This window comes from Hyperoodon ampullatus (genome assembly GCF_949752795.1).
Source record: "Hyperoodon ampullatus genome assembly, chromosome: 8".
NCBI classification, from domain to species: Eukaryota; Metazoa; Chordata; class Mammalia; order Artiodactyla; family Ziphiidae; genus Hyperoodon; species Hyperoodon ampullatus.
Window position 1 is genome coordinate 87,400,462 of NC_136921.1, and position 21,289 is coordinate 87,421,750.

Here is a 21,289-nt window from a genome sequence, read left to right on the forward strand (position 1 = left end):
TCTCCTGGGACGGCGGTCGTTGTGCTATTATTTAGGGCCACACACTGCAGTGATCACCATTCGTACTTTTGTCCCACTGTTTGGCAACGGCCTGCTCCTGAAACTCTTTGGGTCTCAGTTTCCTCCCCTGTAAAATATTGGGCTTGCATCACAGAGCAGGGTTTCTGGAACACGCTCACAGCAGGACACCTTGGCGCCTGGAAGCGGAGCTAGGCCCCGCCCTTAAGCCAGGCCCCGCCCTTGAGCCTTTCGGCTGAGGCTGGAAGGGCGGGGTAAGGAGGAAGGTGGGTTTTGTTTCCAAAGGGCGTGGGAGGGCGCACTACACAGCGCCAGGCCTCCAGGCGCACGCGCCCGGCCTCCAGGCGCACGCGCCCACCCTGCCGCTCTCCGGGCCCCGCCCCGCTGCGCGGGGGGCCGGACTCTGACCCGGGGGCGGCCCGGCGCGCGCTCCCCACCTCCTCCCCCCCGGGCCCCGCCCAGCGGCGCGGGAGGGGCCGGGCTCCGGCGAAGGGGGCGGGCTCCGGCGAAGGGGGCGGGCTCCGGCGAAGGGGGCGGGCTCCGGCGAAGGGGGCGGGCTCCGGCGAAGGGGGCGGGCTCCGGCGAAGGGGGCGGGCTCCGGCGAAGGGGGCGGGGGCCGCGGCGGTGACAGCCGCTCCCCGCCCCCGAGGCCGCCACGTCCCTCACGTACCACCCGGACGAGCTGCGGAGCGGCGACCTGGCGCCCGGGGCTCCGGCTCCTCCGGCGGGGCTCAGCATGAGGCTGGCGCGGCTGCTGCGCGGAGCCGCCTCGGCCGGTCCGGGCCCCGGGCTGCGCGCCGCCCGCCTCAGCGTCAGCCGCAGCCTCACCTCGGACTCGGGCTCCGGCCCGGCGCCCGAACGCGGCGTTCCGGGCCAAGTGGACTTCTACGCGCGCTTCTCACCGTCCCCGCTCTCCATGAAGCAGTTCCTGGACTTCGGTGAGTGCGGGCAGGACTTCGGGCCTTCCTGCGCAGCCCCAGCCGGGAGCTGCGGCCGCTGACCCCGGCCGGGCCCGGCCCGCGCGGACGCCCTCTTGTCTTCTGAGCGCCCCACTCAACGTCTCTCCCCCGGCGCCTTAGGCACCTCCTTCCTCTCTCGCGGATGGATCTTTCTGCTCAGGTGCAGGGGCAGGCGAGATAGCTGGAAGCGTGTGGGTTTGTGGTTTTTTTTTTTTTTTTTGCCGCGTATTGTTGAAAAACAAACCCGGGGCCGAGGGCGGAATGACCGACCCTTCGCTTTTCAGCGCCCGTGTGCACCTCCGCGCTCGCAGCCTGGCCGTTTCGGAAGAGCGCAGCTCCGGTGGGAAGCGAGTGTGCTGATACCTCCGGGAGTCACGTTGCGATTCTGCAGAGTGCTGATAAATGCTTAGTTTTGCATATGATGATTGCATAAAAGTGGCGTGCTGATAGGGGAAGCAGGTTATAACTGGCCCGGTGTTTCAGAGAATGTTTTCCTTGCCACTGGCTTAGGAGTTTCCACCAGTGGCACATTCATTTCGTCAACAACAAACTCTGGAGCACGTGTAAAGTGCGTGAGTACAATATGATGTGGGGTTTGTTTACCACAGTGACTATCGACTTTCCTCTTCCTCGGATGGGTGCTTCCTGGTTTTCTCTAGAAAGGATGCAGAGAGGAATTGCAAAGTCAGGCATTTAACTTTGTCTTCTCATATGGGGGCGCTAAGGGGAAACGGGGAAAACTAATAAAGTCAAAATTTTGAGTAGGCAAAGTTATCTTCTGCATTTTGAGTGCTGTTTGGTCACTAACGGATCACTAGTGGCTTGAAAGATACCACCATGGTATCTTTTGGTATCTTGAACTTGTGGTTTACAGTGGCAGTTTTGTTTGGCTCAGAGCTCTTGGTTTTTGTTTTTACTTTAAAATGACTCTAGTGTGATTAAGGGGTGAATTTGGCCTTGTTCCCAAGTATGCCATTAAACTTTCACAAGAAAATGTTTTAATACAATAATTCCTGCTATTGACAATCTAGTTTTTGCTAAGGATGTCTATTGCTAAATCAGCAAGATTAAATCAGTGAGTTTAAAATGCATTACTGAAATAACAGGGCTTTTTAGTTTAACTTTAAATGAAACTGCTTGCCAAAGGAGATTCTACAGCTGTTCTGCTTAGCATCTTGAGATAGGAGTGGAGGAGGAAGCAGGTTGCTTTCCAGGAATCAAACAATTGAATAGGACCTGCTGGGGGAGAAGCTTGAAGATGGTTGCTGAACAGGCATTGGTATTTTTTGCTTTCTGTTGCCTGAAAGACTCTTCTACATTTACTCGTTGCTTATGGCAGTTAGTATAGTGGTTCTGCGTGGAATCAATGCATCTTCCTGTGAACATGTCAAAATTTCCACTGTTTCTTAGAGAGCTTCTTCTCAGAAACCTAGAGTTAAGAAACAGATTTTTTTAATGATAGCAACAACAGGTTATATAGGATAGGTTTTTGCAGGTCCTACGTTAATTAGACCCTGTGACTTGCTTAGGCTTGCTTAGGTTGTCTTAGTTCTAAGATGGGAGATGTGAGTAAGGGAGATAAGAAAGTATCCTCATTGCTGCTCTACAGTGTGGTTGGAAGGTCGGGAGTTGGAAGGTCATTCAGGCTGTCTTGTCCCTTGCCTCCTCTTCCTTGTCCTGTCGTATGGTGATGCTACCACTTGCCAAATAACTCCCTCTGTGTTTCTCCCTGCCTTATGGCCTCCACTTACTGCTGTTCCCACTGTGTTTGGTTTCAGGGTCTGTGAATGCTTGTGAAAAGACCTCATTTATGTTTCTGCGGCAAGAGTTGCCTGTGAGATTGGCAAATATAATGAAAGAAATAAGTCTTCTTCCAGATAATCTTCTCAGGACACCATCAGTTCAATTGGTGCAAAGCTGGTAAGATTCTCTGTCTTGTGTTTGCAATTTCGATAGAGTTGTAGACTTTACCCAAAGTTAAAGCAAATACTTTTTTACTCTTCAGTGGAATCTTAAGGTAGTGGCAGCATTCCTCCTCCTTTGTTTGGATGTATCTGGGCTTATCCCCTGAATCCTGGACTGTACTACTTTTTGGTTTTGAAAAAAACAATCAGAACTGCACAGAAATACAAACACTATATTTAAGATATGTGGTATTAAATCTGCAGGGATGTTATTTTATAATGTAATAAAAATATCTACCGTATGTTGACAGTTAGGGATTTATGTACATTACCTTTAATCCCTTCAATAACCCTGCCCAGTAGGCATGATTACCTCCATTTTATAGATGAGAAAACTGAGGCACCTACAGATTAAGTCCTTTGCCCAAGGCAGTACCAGTGGTGGAGCTGGGATTCAAACTCAGATTTGTTTGTTTCTACTGCCCCATGCTGTGGTCAGATTAATAAAATGTATTAAAGGGTGTAAATATTTTTTATAAACTGAATTCATTTTATTGAAGTATATTTTTATAAATCACAAAAGTTAAAATCTTTATTCTACCATTTAAAAACAATTAGAACTTATTAGAATTGTGTAGAAACTATGATCTCCCTTTTAAAAGATGACAGTAGAGGTATTAAAAGTGTGCACACATATGTGGCCACCTGTGTACAGCCTTTCTTGTTAATGTTATTAAAAGTGTTATTCTCTTAAGCACTATACATTTCAAACAAAAGGGTTTGCCAGATTTCAGTCTTAAATGGAAAAAAATGAGCTGCAAGACATTTCCCAGTTATGATTCGTGAAGATCTTAGCTTTCCTGTTGTAGGCATTATAGTTTTGGGAGAAGCTGATCTAATGTCAGTTTTTTTAAATAAGTGAAAGAAGTATGACTGCTACATAAATGATAATCAGATGCCATTTAGTCCAAGAATGTAACAGTTAGAAATGTGGTTTTAAGTAAGAGGAACTCTGATGGAAGGGGGACATACACTTTTCTATGGAGGCTTATTCCTGTTTTGTTTTGTTTTTAATTCATTTAAAAATAGAATATGCTGCATTTTGAAATCTTATCTGTGCCTAACACATTGTAAGTGTTGATAATTTGATGCCAAAAACTCGGCCTCTGTGCACTGGTGCTGAATCAAATCTTGAAGACAAGAGTTTTGGGAGAAGTAGGAAAGAATAGCTTATTGCTTGGCCAGGCAAAGGGGAACACAGCGGGCTCATGCCCTGAAAAACTGTGTCCCAACCCAGGGAGATTTGGTGATTATAGCAGTGGTTCAAGGGCAGGGTTTGCTGATAAGGATCAGGATATGTGCCTGCAGTCCTTTAATCTGGCCTCATGCCCTGAAAAACTGTGTCCCAACCCAGGGAGATTTGGTGATTATAGCAGTGGTTCAAGGGCAGGGTTTGCTGATAAGGATCAGGATATGTGCCTGCAGTCCTTTAATCTGGCCTCAGGTGGTCTCCTGATGAGCTTCCTGAGGTTATCAAACTGTGACCTTCTCTGGATTAAAGAATGCTAACATATTCCATTTGTTGGGGGTTTTAGTTCTGTAAAAAAGCTCAAAGATATTGTTATGTTTGTCCCTTGAGGTGGAACCAGGACCCTGCCCCAAGGCTGCACTGTTGTTTCTTGGCTGCTCCTCCCTTGTCTCTGCATCCCCTCCCTTCCCTGATTACCAACTGTTTGGACCTGCCCTTTGGAACTCAGGGAAGGTCGTGGAGGCTGGAGTCTATTCCCTACAAACAAGAAACAGGGGACACGGAAAGGCTTCCATGCCCAGGAGCCCCACAGGGTCCTGCTTGGTTTCAGTATCTCTTGAATAAAGAGCATAATTGTTCTTGCCAATAAAGAGAAAAGTAAGTGTTAAGTCACAACAGTAGACATCAGAATCACTTGAGTTTGGAATGTGTTGGCAAGCAGTAAGGCATATTGCTTGTCAGAAACAACTTTCCAAACCAACATGTGGATTTACAGATTTTTAAAACACTTTCATTGCCCCTGGATGCCTGCTAAGTTATGGCAGTTTTAGATCAAGCCAAAGCAGACCTTACACTACTGATGGTCATTGAATGTTAGGTGTTTTGGCTCTGGCACTGCACTGCCACTGTGCTCCTCAGCATGACCTTCAGAGAGTCATTTGGCTTCGCTCATTTTGCTCCCTTACCAGGTGATTTGCTCCCTTGAATTGTTAGGTAAATTAAAAACCTGCATTTTCATGACTTTTGTGTTTTTGTTCAGTTGTTTAAAAGAACCACGTGTTAGATTGTAAACTTTCAATAAACATCTGTTGACTGGACACAAACATCTAAAATTAAGTTTTTAAAGCAGAGGCATTTAAGTTAGACTCTTAGACCAAGGTAGGCTGGCCTCCACATTTTACTGAGACTAAGACAAGTTAAGTCATTTGCCCAATATCACATAGCTATTGGTGACAGACTCAGTTCTCATAACAGTCAGTATTTATACTGTAAGGTACAGTGGTAATTTTAAGAAATTTAAAAACTATCTTAAAGTATAGAACTTAAAAAAAAAAGAAGTAGGAAATCTTAAAATTCTTAAATCAAATTTAACCTAAGCTTTTAGGAGAAAACATGTACCTTCTTCTAATTATTGTCAGGCACTTTGCTTGAATGTGAATGGGTATAAAAATCCTACTTCAACCATAATTTGTTAAAAATTAATTAAAAATTAAGAAATGTTAAAAATGCCTTTTGAACATTTTCACAATATTAAAGTTTCAAAATGTAAAAGAACAGCTTTATGAGGGGTTGATTTGCATTTTAGGTATATCCAGAGTCTTCAGGAGCTTCTTGATTTTAAGGACAAAAGTGCTGAAGATGCTAAAACTATTTATGAGTAAGTACACAGTTTTGACCCTATTCTGAACACAATTTTTGTACTGTTTGAACATCATATAAAAAATATAAAGGTATTGAGCTTATACCTGCTGTTGGGTCACTTTAGGAAAATTGATTAACTTTTAGTTTCCCACTACTCTAGAACATATGGTGGTATATGTGTCTATAGCAGCCCATACAGGCCAATCGGTAACATAAGTTCATAAATTGGGCTGGGCATAAGAAAAGCTTCATGTTCCTCTTAACTGTAGTGTAAAGAAAGATACAATTCAAATGTGATGACCAATATGGAAATGTAGATGTGGCCTCAGTGCCACTTGGATGATAGGGGACTGGTGAGGACTCTTGACCTGGAGAGTGCATGCTTCTAAAGGACAGCCATCTCAGCTCCGCTGATGATTGCTGAGCAGAAACACTGCCCAGATCATCTGATCTGTGTGTGTGTGTGTGTGTGTGTAAGAAAAACTGCAAGTCTAGTTTTTTTTTTAAAGTAAAATCTCCTAATTTTGAAAGATTGGAAACTAATTAAATTTTTAACAAACACTGAAGGCCTACAAAAACTTGTCTATGGGTCTCCAGTTTATGACCAGTGGTCTGTGAGACAGTGTAAGTAATGTGACCTGTTTAATAATCAACATACCAGGACTAATAAGCCCCATAGTCCCCTAAGGAAAGTTACCTGCTTATTCCAGTGAATGTTGCTCAGAACTTAAAGACTACCTCTTTTGTTGTCCTTCGAGTGCATTACACATTTTTTATTTACTGTCTTTAAAGGTGATAGCAACATTTCACTTTTTAAACATGATTTTGGTCTGAAAATAACATCAAGAATTTACTCTGTATCTAGGTATGCAGCATAGTTTACACAGGTGATGTCATTTAATCTTTAAAATAACTCTACTGAGGTAATACTGTGTGCACAAAGAGGTTAAGTAACATAAGATAGCATTAAGGTCACAGAGATAGCAAATGGATTTGGACCCACTCAGTCTTACTTAAAAGGAAACATTATGCTGTAGAACCTTCTGGGCAAAGTTATTCAGAGCTGAATTTTAAAAAATAAGGTGAGCGGCCAGGCAGAATACTGCTGGTTTTGGTTTTGACAAGAGAGAGAGAGATGTGAAATAAATGATTAAGGAGTGACTAGAAATGATGAGTTGATTGTTGTTTTTGAGGAGTTTTGTTGTTTATATTTTGGATTAAGTTTGGTCTCGAAACTAATTACAAGCTAGGAATTCCAGAAAATGTTTTGAGTAGTGAGAGCATCATTGGAATAGGTTAATAGCATTCAAGATGATGACTTTGAATGAGAAAGCACTCATTCGGAAGTGTAAATTCTTATGGGTATATTACAAGATGGATTTTGTTACTTCATAACTAAGACTTCTTTCCTCTTTTATTTAGTTCTTTAACCATGCAGTAATGTCTAACGAATGATAGAAATGGGAAGCCTGGATGGCTTGAAGATTTTTCTTTGAACACAACATTCACCTTTTCTTCTCCCATTTTTTTTTAAACTCATTGGATGAATGGACTTAGAATTCTTTTCTACTTTTCTAAGTGGCCCTTTCTCTTTTTGAACCTGGGGAATAGTTCCAAAACAGACAGCCTTTATTGGCTCATTCATCTTCATTCCTTACGGAGCATGTGTTCCCTAGAAGCAAGTGCTCTGTCTTCCCTTATGCTGAATGTCCCTGGATCCATCCTCATAGCAAGTGCTCAGATAATCTTAGTTAATAATGGTTAAAGAAAACCCTTCACATTTGTAGGATTGTGTTTTGTGGCAGCCTTACTTTTAGGAGTTCCAAGAAAATAATTACACCTCACAAGTTCTATTTTGGAATTTCTTAACATCTCCATAGATGTGGTATATTTTATCATCTGAAATATATTTAAATAAGTGTAAGAAAACATGCACCGATGCTTCTTTTACTGAATTAGGGCTTCCTTGCCTAGTATGATTGAGTAAACTTAGATTTTAGTATCCCATTCACTTGCCAAAATATTTGGCTGTTTTAACAGACAGGTTTGTTTAGCTTTACAGATACTGTAATACGGATCAGGAACCGACACAATGACGTGATTCCCACGATGGCTCAGGGTGTGATTGAATACAAGGAGAGCTTCGGGGTGGATCCTGTCACCAGCCAGAATGTTCAGTACTTTTTGGATCGTTTCTACATGAGTCGCATTTCAATTAGAATGCTACTCAATCAGCACTGTAAGTGTCTGGAAGTCAAGAGAAGAAGCTAAATAAGATGTGTTGGTATATTTTAAATTTATTTAGAAAACTTCCTTTTAGGGAGAACATTTTTTTTTTTTTTTTTGTGGTACGCGGGCCTCTCACTGTTGTGGCCTCTCCCGTTGCGGAGCACAGGCTCCGGATGCGCAGGCTCAGCGGCCATGGCTCACGGGCCCAGCCGCTCCGCGGCATATGGGATCCTCCCGGACCGGGGCACAAACCCGTATCCCCTGCATTGGCAGGCGGACTCTCAACCACTGCACCACCAGGGAGGCCCAGGGAGAACATTTAATTTTACTTTTTCACGTATTAAGCAAATAGGGCTTCCCTGGTGGCGCAGTGGTTGAGAGTCCGCCTGCCGATGCAGGGGACATGGGCTCGTGCCCCGGTCCGGGAAGATCCCACATGCCGCGGAGCGGCTGGGCCCGTGAGCCATGGCCGCTGAGCCTGCACGTCCGGAGCCTGTGCTCCGCAACGGGAGAGGCCACAACAGTGAGAGGCCTGCCTACCGCCAAAAAAAAAAATAAAAAAGCAAATAGACTGCCGTACAAAGGAGCTTTTTTTAAATTGAGTTTTTATGTTTAACATTATGTAAAATACTATGTTTATGTTTAAGGAAAATACTTGTTCTACTGTTTGCTACCAATTAGAGAAACAGTATTCAAATCTGGACAGGGGCATTAGGTATTTTAGCTTATTTTATTTGTTTTTTATTTTTTGATAGCTTTATTATTTGGTGGAAAAGGCAAAGGAAGCCTGTCTCATCGAAAACACATTGGAAGCATAAATCCAAACTGCAATGTGGTTGAAGTTATTAAAGGTAAGTACCTTTCTTCTTTCAGAAAAAATGAAAAAATCAAAATTGACTATTATTTCTTGCTATTAAAATAATTATTTATATCATGAGATAAAATGTTAGGAGTGGATGTATGGGTTTGAATATAACTTTATAATGCTAACTGTGCACTATGAATAGGACGAATGTTTTGTTGATACAGTGTTTTGTTAGGCAGAGTGTGGTGTTATTATGAGGCTATCTGTTGACTTCAAAATATTTCCTCCTCCCCCCTTTCTAATTCCCTATATTGGAGCCATAATTCATAATAGTTTGGTTTGCATCTTTCCACACTTTTTTGTGTTTGTACCGTGTATACTCGTACACATACATAACTGTTGGTCTTATATTGTTTGTTTTTGGAAAATGGGTACTTTGTGTATGTTTTCCTACAAGTTTACAGACACTGTACCATGTGCAGTACATATGGATATACACCAGGTTATTGAATGGCCGTTATGGATGTATCAGAATGTATTAATCCATCCTCCTATTGATGCCTACTTCGGTTGTTTTAAATTTTCTATTACCAACAGTACTGCAGTGGACATCCTTAGATATGTGCTGACTTTTGCTAGTATTTTAGAAGGCAAGATTCCTAGAATCAAAAATATTTAAAGTGCATTTAAAATTTTGATACCTCCAAAAACGTATCAGTTAATGAGAGTGGCTATTCCCTAAACCCTTACCAACTCTAAATTTTTGTTATCTGTATTGTAAATATTTTCTTCAGCCTTCTGGTTTTCTTTTTACTTTGTTTATGGTGTCTTTTCCCATACAGATATTTTAATTTTTTGTGATCATATCTGTCATATTTTCCTTTCTGGCCTTTAGGCTTTGTCATGTCGTACTTAAAAAAGACCTTCCCCAAACTAAGATTATTAAAGTATATTTTTTTCTATAGAAAGTTTAAAATTTTATTTTGTCTATATACTATTGCCATCTTAATGCATGAAACAGAAGTAAATTTATTTAATGACGTTTTTGTTTTGATTCACACTAGATGGCTATGAAAATGCTAGGCGTCTGTGTGATTTGTATTATATTAACTCTCCCGAACTAGAACTTGAAGAACTAAATGGTAAGCCTGATGCCTTTTCCTTAATGATTAATGTTATGATTACCAGAGAAGGAATGATAAGAAGAATTTAGATTTGTTTTAATTAAAAGAACTTTTCATCAACTTCTTTATTGGATATGAAAGCTGAGGGAGAGCAAATCATGTTAAAAAATATATGTATTTATGTGTGTGTGTACACATATATATATTTTTTAATTTAGTTGGATCCTTTCTGAAAGACATTTTGGCTTTTTCTTCCCCGTTTTCCTTATTTTTAATTGATAATATTGATTCTTTGCTTATTTTTGATTTTCTGGTTAGTCATGGAAAAAAGTGATGCTGAGAAAATTACATCTGACTTTTATATGTACTTCAATAATGTATGGTTTACCCTTTAAGATTTCTATTTCCTGAGTTGTAAACCATTTTTTATTGTTGAGGAAGTAAAAAGACTGGAGATGTAAAAGAGGAAAGAAGGATGCTCATCTATATGAGAATCTGATTATTTCTGATGGTCTTCTTTTTACCCTGACTAGTGCCTTTTGGACACAAAAGGTTTAGATGCCTTGGAAGGAGATTGATGAGTCTCCCTGTTTTTCCTTGAGGTAGGGTAGTTTGATAGAGGGACAAACATTTCCTAAGTTAAAATCACCCTTTAAGAAGAATAAAATTAAATAGGCTTTACTGAGTTGTATTCTGGACCTTAGAGTGGGAGAGCAGTGGAGGAAGTTGCCCCTTTGAAAATAGAATTGCCTGGTTTTCTAAAGCCGTATGGTACCATTCAGTAAATAAGAACCACAATGCACAAGTGATAGTTTGGGAACCTGAACTGCTGTGGGCAGTTTCCAGATGTACTGTCCATGTTTCCAAGGGACAGTATTCAGTGGAGAGTCCAGTTTATTGGCTGAATTAGAATTCTAAGGTATGGAGACTCTTACTCCTTTACTAAAAGTTCTGCTTTACTTATTATCTGCCCTCTACCCCCAGCTGGGCTCCTATTAAATGTTTGAATGTAGAATTAGTGGTCCTTGATAAATTGATGCTAGCTCAAAGTTTTTATTCAGATCTATATCCGTTGAAGTGCCTAAAATAAGACAAAACGTTCCACCTGGGTGAAACAATTAAAAAATGGCTTTTTAAAGAAAGAATGTATTTATGTGGGTTGGACCAAGTAGACTTTAACACTTCTTTTTGGAAGGTAAAATTCCGACCTTAAGGCTGAGTGTCTTAAACAGACTCACCGTTGTAGACAAGAATGGGAAGATGGGTTGCAAGAGTGAGTGCAGGACTCATGTTGTCACAGTCAGTTATAAATTTGTGTGAGCATTGGGTTCAAACACTGATTCAGTGAAGAACTGGTGTGGCCCTTCTCCCCCAAATAGTACTATCCTCCATAGTAAATGTTTTCTTTTCATCACTACACAATATATTCTTTAAAATGCTCTAAGCACATCTCTCTGTACTTTCATATTTTTCTCTTCTGCTCTGTAGCAAAATCACCAGGACAGCCAATACAAGTGGTTTATGTACCATCCCATCTCTATCACATGGTGTTTGAACTTTTCAAGGTTTGTAAAATAGTATTACATCACCTTTATCAGTCCTTTTCTAAGGTTAGGAATCTGCTTTGAAAGTTTAAATACTGTACCGCATTTTCCTCAGTTTCATTAAAAGATACCCTTTCATGTTCGGTGTCATGTCACATCACTGGAGATCAGCTGTTTGTCAACACTCACGGGCCCCTCAGTTTAGTGGTAAGCTCAGACCTGGGACTCAGAAAGACCTGGATTTGAATTCCAATTCTGCCACATAATATGTTTGTGACCTTGGGCAAGTCACTCAACCTTTCTGAGCCTCAGTTTACTCCTCTGTAAAACAAGGATAATACTATCTAGGTTATTATGAAGAGAATAACATACTAAATTCTAATACAATGGCAGCACACTATAGGTGCTCAATAAAGTTTTATTTATATTTTTACAAAACAAAATATTTAGAAGAATGATTCTCAACTTTCACCTCTAAAGGACCAGTCCCACTGTTACATGCATTTTTTTTGAGAAAGTCATTTATATTGACTTATAGGACTTCTGCTGTTATTTTTGCTCTTTACAACAAATTTTGAAAACTAAATACAATTATGCTAATAATATTGAGAGTACATATTTTCTCATCAACACACCAATGACACTTGCTGGTAGACAGGAAAGTGAGTGATGAGGAGTGGTACGGGTCCATGTGGCTGAAAATGACACCCCAAATCAAGCCTGTAGTCTCTCTCAGTGTGGTTACCATGTCTTCAGCCAAGAGCCTGTGGAAGAGAGAAGAGGTGGCTTTCAGCCTGATCATGAAAAAGAAAAATACAGTGAAACACAGAAAAACTGGTTGACTGTCTTAGAATAGCAAAGATTGAAGAATGTTCTTGGTTCTAAGACAGCAAGAACATATCAAACATCTTACAAAAATCTTTCTACCAAAGTGGTTAAATGAATAAACGATTGGCACTTCAAGGATTAAAAGTAACTTTTTTCCTTGAAATTGCAGTCACATAAAGATCTTGTTCCCCATGATGCTTTATAAAAGAAATATTACCATATTATGTAACAGGTTTTATATTATGTCAGTGATAATGGCTTCTGTCTGAAACCTTATCTTAAATGGCCTTTGGTAGAGATGACAGAATCTCCTCCTCAGGGGACTCAATCCTGATTGGTGTTCCAGGGCCACACACTCTTATTTCCAAGTTCAGTCCTGTCTTTTGCCTTTTAAACTGTATCTAGTCTTAGCAGTTCCTACTCCAGTGCTACATGTCATGTTATCACTTAGTGCTTATGATATGTTGGCACTGTGTACCCTGTATCCTTTAGAAATTGGTCAAAACAGTTTTACAGTGTAAATACCCTAGTTTCAAACTAGTGGTAACTTGGATTCATTTCTACATCATAATAAGACTTGCTATTAATACTAAATGAAAAAATTTGTTTTTTCTTAAAGCAATTTATGAAAATTAAAATGGTTCTTTAAAATGGAGATGAAACTGTTTTCAAAAAATAAGTTGCCCATTATCTACCAAATTATAAAAATATTTGGATAGAATTTTCTGCTTTCATGTAAAACTAGTTAAAAGTTTCAAGAAGTCTGCTTTTGGAAAATATGCAGAATTTAGTTGGGATCTTTAAATATCTACCAAGTCCTTCAAAACTGACTTATTTTTTTAAAGTAATTCTTTAAATATGGTTATAAGAATTATGATTCTCTGGCATATTTCCATTGAATTAAATTTTTAGAAAAATTTCAAGTAGTGCATATGTACTTGAAAATGGTAATTCGTTTCTCTCTTTAAAGTTGCATTTTTAATGTAACCCTTATGTATTTCAGAATGCAATGAGAGCAACGATGGAGCATCACGCCGACAAAGGTGTTTACCCACCTATTCAAGTCCACGTCACACTGGGTAATGAGGATTTGACTGTGAAGGTAAATGCTGTTCTTTGTTTATTTTTTAAAATTGATGTACAGGCATGCACATATTTTCTAGAAGACAGTTTATTCTTAGGAGAAAGAAATTCTGTAACTAATTGATAATCAGCACATTGCTTCATTTATCTGGCAGGTTATGGAATATTCCCTTGAGTCTGTTTCTATTCTGGTCCTTCATCCAGATGATTCAAGTTAAAGTAAATCCTGGAGACAGTTTAGCAGAATCATGAATGTCCACTTTGGTATCTACTTTGATAAGTAAAATCTAAAATACTTGGATATTTGTAGTGTTACGTAGATAGTACATAATTTTTCATTTTTAAACAATGCTTTTTAACCTACTTTTGTTTCATTTGATTTTCATAGCAAATTTTAGTTAGGAGCAAAGGTAATTTTATTCTCAATTTTACAGATATGAAACTAGACACAGTGATTAGCTCATTATTAGATGGCCAATAAATGACACAGGACAGTCTTTTGACCCGAGTGCCAGGCCTTCTCTACTACATTTTTCAGATAGTCCAGTTTCTTAGAGTATGATGATGTTTCTCTCTTTAAAATAGTCATTTTAAATTTTGTATTAAATTAATAAATGAAGAGCGTATAAAAATCATATATGTCAGGTCCTTGCCATTTGTAGGTCACTACTCAGAGATAGTCTTTTAGTTAGTTCTTCTGGTATTTAGGTAGTTTAAAGTAGTATTCTAATATTGCTATTTCTGAAATTAGAAAATTTTAAATAGCTAACATCAGCTTTCAGTTATGGTAGCTGAGAAGTTAGCTCTCTTAGAGCATCTCCCCTCTTTCTCCTCCCCCAGCCTCAATTGCCATTTTCCTAGCATTTAAGTTCATACATGGAATTATAGACTAAAAATAATCATCTTGCAGAACTTTTGAAGGCATCTACTGTTCCTTTTTTTCTTAAGTATACAATTCAGTGGTTTTTAGTATATTCACAAGGTTGTACAACCATACCACTGTCTAATTTCAGAACATTTTCATCACTCCCAAGAAAAAACTCAATGTTCGTTAGCAGTCACTCCCCATTTCCTCCTCTCCCCAGCCTTTGGCAACCACTAATCCACTTTCTGTGTATGGATTTCCCTGTTTTGGACATCTCATAAAAATGCAGTCATACAATATGTGGTCTTTTGTGACTGACTTCTTTCACTTAGTATAATATTATAGCACATATCCATTCCTTTTTATGGCTGAATAATATTATGTTGAATGGGTATAAACATATTTTGCTTATTCATTCATCAGTTGATGGACATTTGGGTTGTTTTCATTTTTTGGTTTTTATGAATAACGCTGCCATTTGTGTACAAGTCTTCATGTGAACATTGGTTTTCAGTTCTCTTATGAATATACCTACAAGTTGAATTGCTTATAGGTAACTCTGTTTAACTTTTGAGGAATGCAAAACTCTTTTCCAAAGTGACTGTACCATTTTACATTTCCATCAGTAATGAATGAAGTTCCAATTTTCCACATCCTTGCCAACATTTGTTATTGTCAGTCCTTTTGATTATAGCCATTCTAATGGGTGTAAGTGATATATATCTTCTTTGAAAAAATGTCAATTAAGATCCTTTGCTCAGTTTTTAAGTGGGTTGTCTTTTTATTGTTGAGCTATGAGTTCTATTTATTTATTTTCTATCATAGATACTAGTCCCTAGTGAGATATATGATTTGCCAACATTCTCCCATTCTGTGGCTTATCTTTTCACTTTCATCATAGTGTTCTTTGGAACACAAAGGTTTTAATTTTGAAGAATTGCAGTTATTCTATTTTTTCTTTTATTGCTTGTGCTTTCAGTGTCACATCTAAGAAGAAACCATTGCCTAATCCAAAATCACAAAAATTTATGCCTTTGTTTCTTTCTAAGAGTTTTATAGTTTTAGTTCTTATGTTTAGGTCTAATTTGATCTAATTTGAGTTAATTTTTATAAATGGTTTGAGGTAGGGATCCAGTTTCATTCTTTTGCACGTAGATATCCAGTTGTCCCAGTACCATTTGTGAAAAGACTTCTTTCTCCATTGAATTTTCATGTCATCCTGGTCAAAAATCAATTGCTTGTAAATGTATAGGTTTATTTCTGGATTCTCAATTCTATTCCATTGGTCTATATATCTCTCCTTAAGCACATTTTGATTATTATTGTTTTGTTGTAAGTTTTGAAATTGGCAAATGTGAGTCCTCAAACTTTGTTCTTCTCTTTCAAGGTTGTTTTGACTATTGTGGGTTCAATGCATTTTCATAAGAATTTTAGTATCAGCATGTCAATTTCTGCAAGAAACACCAGCTTGAATTTTTATGGGGATCGTGTTCAATGTTTTAGATCAATTAAGTCTTCCAGTTCATGAACAACAGGATGTCTTTCCACTTATTTAGATCTCTTTAATTTCTTTCATCAGTGTTTTGTGATTTTCAGTGTACAAGTCTAACACTTATTTTGTTAAGTTTATTCTTAATTATTTTATTCTTTTGGGGGCTACTGTAAATGGAATTGTTTTCTTAATTTCATTTTTGGATTGTACATTGCCAGTGTATAGGAATATAATTGATTTTTGTGTACTGATCTTGTATCCTGCAACCTTGCCAAACTCATTTATTAGTTTTCATAATTTTTTTGTGAACTCCTTAGGATTTTCTATACACAAGATCATGTCATCTGTAAATAGAAATAATTTTACTTCTTCCTTTCGAATCTGTTTTTTTTCCTTGCCTAATTGTGTGGCTAGAACCTCCAGTACAATGTTGAATACAACTAGTGTCCTTTTCTTTTTACTTATCTTGGGAAAGCTTTCAGTCTTTTTTTTTTTTTTTTTACTTCTATATGATGAACTTTTTAAAATTAATTTATTTTTGTCTGTATTGTGTCTTCTTTGCTGCGCACGGGCTTTCTCTAGTTGCAGTGAGTGGGGGATATTCTTTGTTACAGTGTGTAGGCTTCTCATTGAGGTGGCTTCTCTTGTTGCGGAGCACAGGCTCTAGGTGTGCGGGCTTCAGTAGTTATGGCACGTGGGCTCAGTAGTTGTGGCTCACGGGCTCTAGAGCGCAGGCTCAGTAGTTGTGGTATACAGGCCCAGCTGCTCCACGGCATGTGGGATCCTCCTGGACCAGGGCTTGAATCTGTGTCCCCTGCATTGGCAGGCGGATTCTTAACCACTGCACCACCAGGGAAGCCCCGGAGCTCAGTTATTAAGTGTATATATGTTTATAATTTTATATCTTCTTGATGTGTTGACCTTCTATCATTGTAAAATGTCCTTCTTTGTCTCTATTAACAATTTTTGACCTAAAGTGTATTTTATCCAATATTAGTATAACCATCCCAGCTCTCTTTTGGTTTCTGTTTTCATGGTGTATGTTTTTCCAGACTTTTTTACTTTGAACCCCTGTTTGTGTCTTTGAATCTAAAACATGTCTCTTGTAAACAGTATATGGTTTGATCATTTTTTAAAATCCATCCTGCCAATGTCCACCTTTTAATTGGACTGTTGAAGCCAGTTACATTTAACATAATAGTTGTTAATGTAGAATTTACATTTGCCCTTTTATCATTTTTTTCTGTATATCTCATGTCTTTCTTGATCCTTTATTTCACCATTACTGCTGCTTTTTTTGTTAAAATGATACTTTTTAGTTTATCATTTTAATTTCCTTGTTTTTTTAAAAATTATATTTCTTTCAGTTATTTTCTTAGTGGTTGTCCTGAGATTATACTTAATATTTATTTATAGCAATCTAGTTCAGATTATATACCAACTTAATTTCAATAGTATACACAGACTTTGATCCAGTATAGGTCTGTTCCCTCCCCCTCCCTATCCTTTGTGGTGTTATTGGCTTATACATATACATGTCTTTATACATTGTATGCCCATCTACACAGATTTATAATTATCACTCTGTGCAGTTGTCTTTTAAATAATACAGGAGAAAAAAGTTATGAACAAAAAAATACACTTAAACCATCCTTTATATTTATCTATGTGGTTACCTTTCCTGGTGCTCTTGCTTTATTCATGTGGATTTGATTTACTGTCTGTTGTTCTTTTATTTTAGGCAGAAGGATTCCCTTTCGTATTTGTTGATAGGGGTGGTCTACTAATGATGAACTCAGTTTTTGCTTATCTGAGACTGTCTCAATTTCTCCTTCATTTTTGAAGGATAATTTACTGGCTATGGAATTCTTGGTTGATAGTCTTTTTCTTTCTATATTCATTTCTTTGAATATGTTAATCCTACTGCCTTTTGGCCTTCATGGTTTCTGATGAGAAACCAGCTGTTAATCTTTTTAGAATCCTTTGTGTGTGATGAGTCACTTCTCTTGCTGCTTTTAAGATTCTTTCTTCTTGGCTTTTGACAGTTTGATTGTAATCTGTCCAGGTATGGATCTCTTCGAGTTTATTATACTTGGAGTTTGAAGAGCTTCATCTTTTTCATCAAAATCAGGAAGTTTCAGTTATTATTTCTTCAAATATTATTTTGTCCTTTTCTCTTTCTTCCTGGAATTCCCAATATGTGCATGTCAGTACACTTGATGGGAGTCTCACAGGTGTTTTTGATGCTTTGTTCTTTTTTTTTTTCTGTTTCTCAGATGGGATGATTTCAGTTGACCTGTCATCACTATTGATGATGCTTTCATACAAGTATTTAAGTCTGCTGTTGAGCCCTCCTAGTGAATTTTTTTGTTTTGGTTATTACACTTCTCAACTCCAGAATTTCTATTTAGTTCTCTTACATAATTTCTATTTTTTTTAATTGCTATTCTTTATTTGGTGAGACATCATCCTCATACTTTACTTCTTTAGAAATGATTTCCTTTAGTTCTGTAAACATATTTAAAATAGCTGATTTGAAGTCTTTGTTTAGTAAATTTGAGTTTCCTCAGGTATAGTCTCTATTGATTCCTTTTTTACCCTTGTGTATAGAGCACACTTTCTTCCTTCTTTGTATATCTTATAATTTCTGTTGAAAATTAGACATTTAAAATAACATGGAGACCTTCAAGATGGCAGAGGAGTAACACGTGGAGCCCACCTTCCTCCCCACAAATACATCAGAAATAAATCTACATGTGGAACAACTCCTACAGAACACCTACTGAACGCTGGCAGAGGACCTCAGACTTTGCAAAAGGAAAGAAGCTCCCCACATACCTAGGTAGGGTAAAAGAAAAAAGAAAAAACAGTCAAAAGAATAGGGACAGGACCTGCACCTTGGGGAGGGAGCTGTGAAGGAGGAAAAGCTTCCACACACTAGGAAGCCCCTTCACTGGTGGAAACGGGGGGTGGTGGGCGGGGGGGAACTTCAAAGCCACGGAAGAGAGCGCAGCAATAGGGGTGCAAGGGCAGAGCAGAGAGATTCCTGCACAGAGGATCGGTGTCGACAAGCACTCACCAGCCTGAGGGGCTTGTCTGCTCACCTGCTGGGGCGAGTTGGGGCTGGGAGCTGAGGCTCAGGCTTTGGAGGTGAGACCTCAGGGAGAGGACTGGGGTTGGCTGCGTGAACACAGCCTGAAGGGGGTTAGTGCACCACGGCTAGCCAGAAGGGAGTCCGGGAAAAAGTCTGGAACTGCCTAAGAGGCAAGAGACCATTGTTTCGGGGTGTGTGAGGAGAGGGGATTCAGTGCACGGCCTAAACGAGCTCCAGAGACAGGCACGAGCTGCGGCTACCAGCGCGGACCCCAGACACGGGCATGAAATGCTAAGGCTGCTGCTGCAGCCACCAAGAAGCCTGTGTGCAAGCACAGGTCACTATCAATATCTCCCCTCCCAGGAGCCTGTGCAGCCCGCCACTGCCAGGGTCCCGTGATCCAGGGACAACTTCCCCGGGAGAACACACAGCACACCTCAGGCTGTTGCAGTGCTATGCCAGCCTCTGCTGCTGCAGGCTCACCCTGCATTTTGTACCCCTCTCTCCCCACCAGCCTGAGTGAGCCAGAGCCCCCTAATCAGCTGCTACTTAACCCTGTCCTGTCTGAGCGAAGAACAGACACCCTCAGGTGACCTACATGCAGAGGCAAGGCCAAATCCAAAGCTGAACCCCAGGAGTTGTGCAAACAAAGAAGAGAAAGGGAACAGAATAAAGAAAAAGAATGAAAAGAATTGAGGACACTCTCAGAGACCTCTGGGACAACATTAAAGGCACCAATATTCGAATTATGGGGGTTGCAGAAGAAGAAGAGAAAAAGAAACGGACTGAGAAAATATTTGAAGAGATTATAGTTGAAAACTTTCCTAATATGGGAAATGAAATAGTCAAGTCCAGGAAGCGCAGAGTCTCATATAGGATAAATCCAAGGAGAAACATGCCAAGACACATAGTAATCAAACTATCAAAAATTAAATACAAAGAAAATATATTAAAGCAGCAAGGGAAAAGCAACAAATAACATACAAGGGTATCCCTATAAGGTTAACAGCTGATCTTTCAGCAGAAACTCTACAAGCCAGAAGGGAGTGGCAGGACATATTTAAAGTGATGAAAGGGAAAAACCTATAACCAAGATTATTCTACCCTGCAAGGATCTCATTGAGATTTGATGGAGAAATTAAAAGCTTTATAGACAAGCAAAAGCTAAGAGAATTCAGCACCACCAAACCAGCTTTACAACAAATGTTAAAGGAACTTCTCTAGCCAGGAAACACAGAGAAAGAAAAGACCTACAAAAACAAACCCAAAACAATTAAGAAAATGGTAATAGGAACATACATATCAATAATTACCTTAAATGTAAATGGATTAAATGCTTCAACCAAAAGACATAGACTGGCTGAATGGATACAAAAACAAGACCTGTATGTATGCTGTCCAAAAGAGACCCACTTCATACCTAGGGACACATACAGACTGAAAGTGAGGGCATGGAAAAGATATTCCATGCAAATGGAAATCACAGGAAAGCTGGATTAGCGATTTTCATATCAGACAAAATAGATTTTAAAATAAAGACTATTACAAGAGACAAAGAAGGACACTACATAATGATCAGGGGATCAATCCAAGAAGAAGATATAACAACTGTAAACATGTACCCAACATAGGAGCACCTCAATACATAAGGCAAATGGTAATGGCCATAAAAGGGAAAATCGACAGTAACACAATCATAGTAGGGGACTTTAACACCCCACTTTCACCAATGGACAGGTCATCCAAAAGGAAAATAAATAACGAAACACAAGCTTTAACTGGTACATTAAACAAGGTGGACTTAATTGATATTTATACAACATTCCATCCAAAAACAACAGAATACACTTTCTACTCAAGTGCTCATGGAACATTCTCCAGGATAGTCCATATCTTGGGTCACAAATCAAGCCTTGGTAAATTTAAGAAAATTGAAATCATATCAAGTATCTTTTCCGACCACAACACTATGAGACTAGGTATCAATTACAGGAAATAATCTGTAAAAAATACAAACACATGGAGTCTAAACAATACACTACTAAATAACCAAGATATTGCTGAGGAAATCAAAGAGGAAATCAGAAAATACCTAAAAACAAATGACAATGAAAACATGACGACCCAAAACCTATAGGATGCAGCAAAAGCAGTTCTAAGAGGGAAGCTTATAGCAGTACAATCCTACCTTAAGAAACAAGAAACATCTCAAACAAAAAACCTAACCTTAACACCTAAAGCAATTAGAGAAAGAAGAACAAAAAACCCCAAAGTTAGCAGAGGGAAAGAAATCATAAAGATCAGATCAGAAATAAATGATAAAGAAATGAAGCAAACAATAGCAAAGATCAATAAAAAAGCTGGTTCTTTGAGAAGATAAACAAAATTGATAAACCATTAGCCAGACTCATCAAGAAAAAACGGGAGAAGACTCAAATTAATAGAATTCGAAAT

General features: G+C 39.0%; 1 protein-coding gene across 1 annotated transcript in view; it reads left to right on the plus strand.

Moving 5' to 3' along the window:
* Window positions 1-754: 754 nt before the first annotated feature.
* The window catches only part of PDK1 (pyruvate dehydrogenase kinase 1), a gene marked incomplete at its 5' end in the record, with an annotated part of 36,762 nt that continues 16,227 nt past the window's right edge, over window positions 755-21,289 (plus strand). Inside the window, 8 exons of the mRNA XM_079709866.1 lie at window positions 755-956; window positions 2,756-2,897; window positions 5,716-5,787; window positions 7,826-8,010; window positions 8,756-8,851; window positions 9,870-9,947; window positions 11,418-11,494; window positions 13,305-13,403. Of these exons, the coding sequence (XP_079565992.1) occupies window positions 755-956; window positions 2,756-2,897; window positions 5,716-5,787; window positions 7,826-8,010; window positions 8,756-8,851; window positions 9,870-9,947; window positions 11,418-11,494; window positions 13,305-13,403 (951 nt within the window). The remainder of the gene's footprint in view (window positions 957-2,755; window positions 2,898-5,715; window positions 5,788-7,825; window positions 8,011-8,755; window positions 8,852-9,869; window positions 9,948-11,417; window positions 11,495-13,304; window positions 13,404-21,289) is intronic.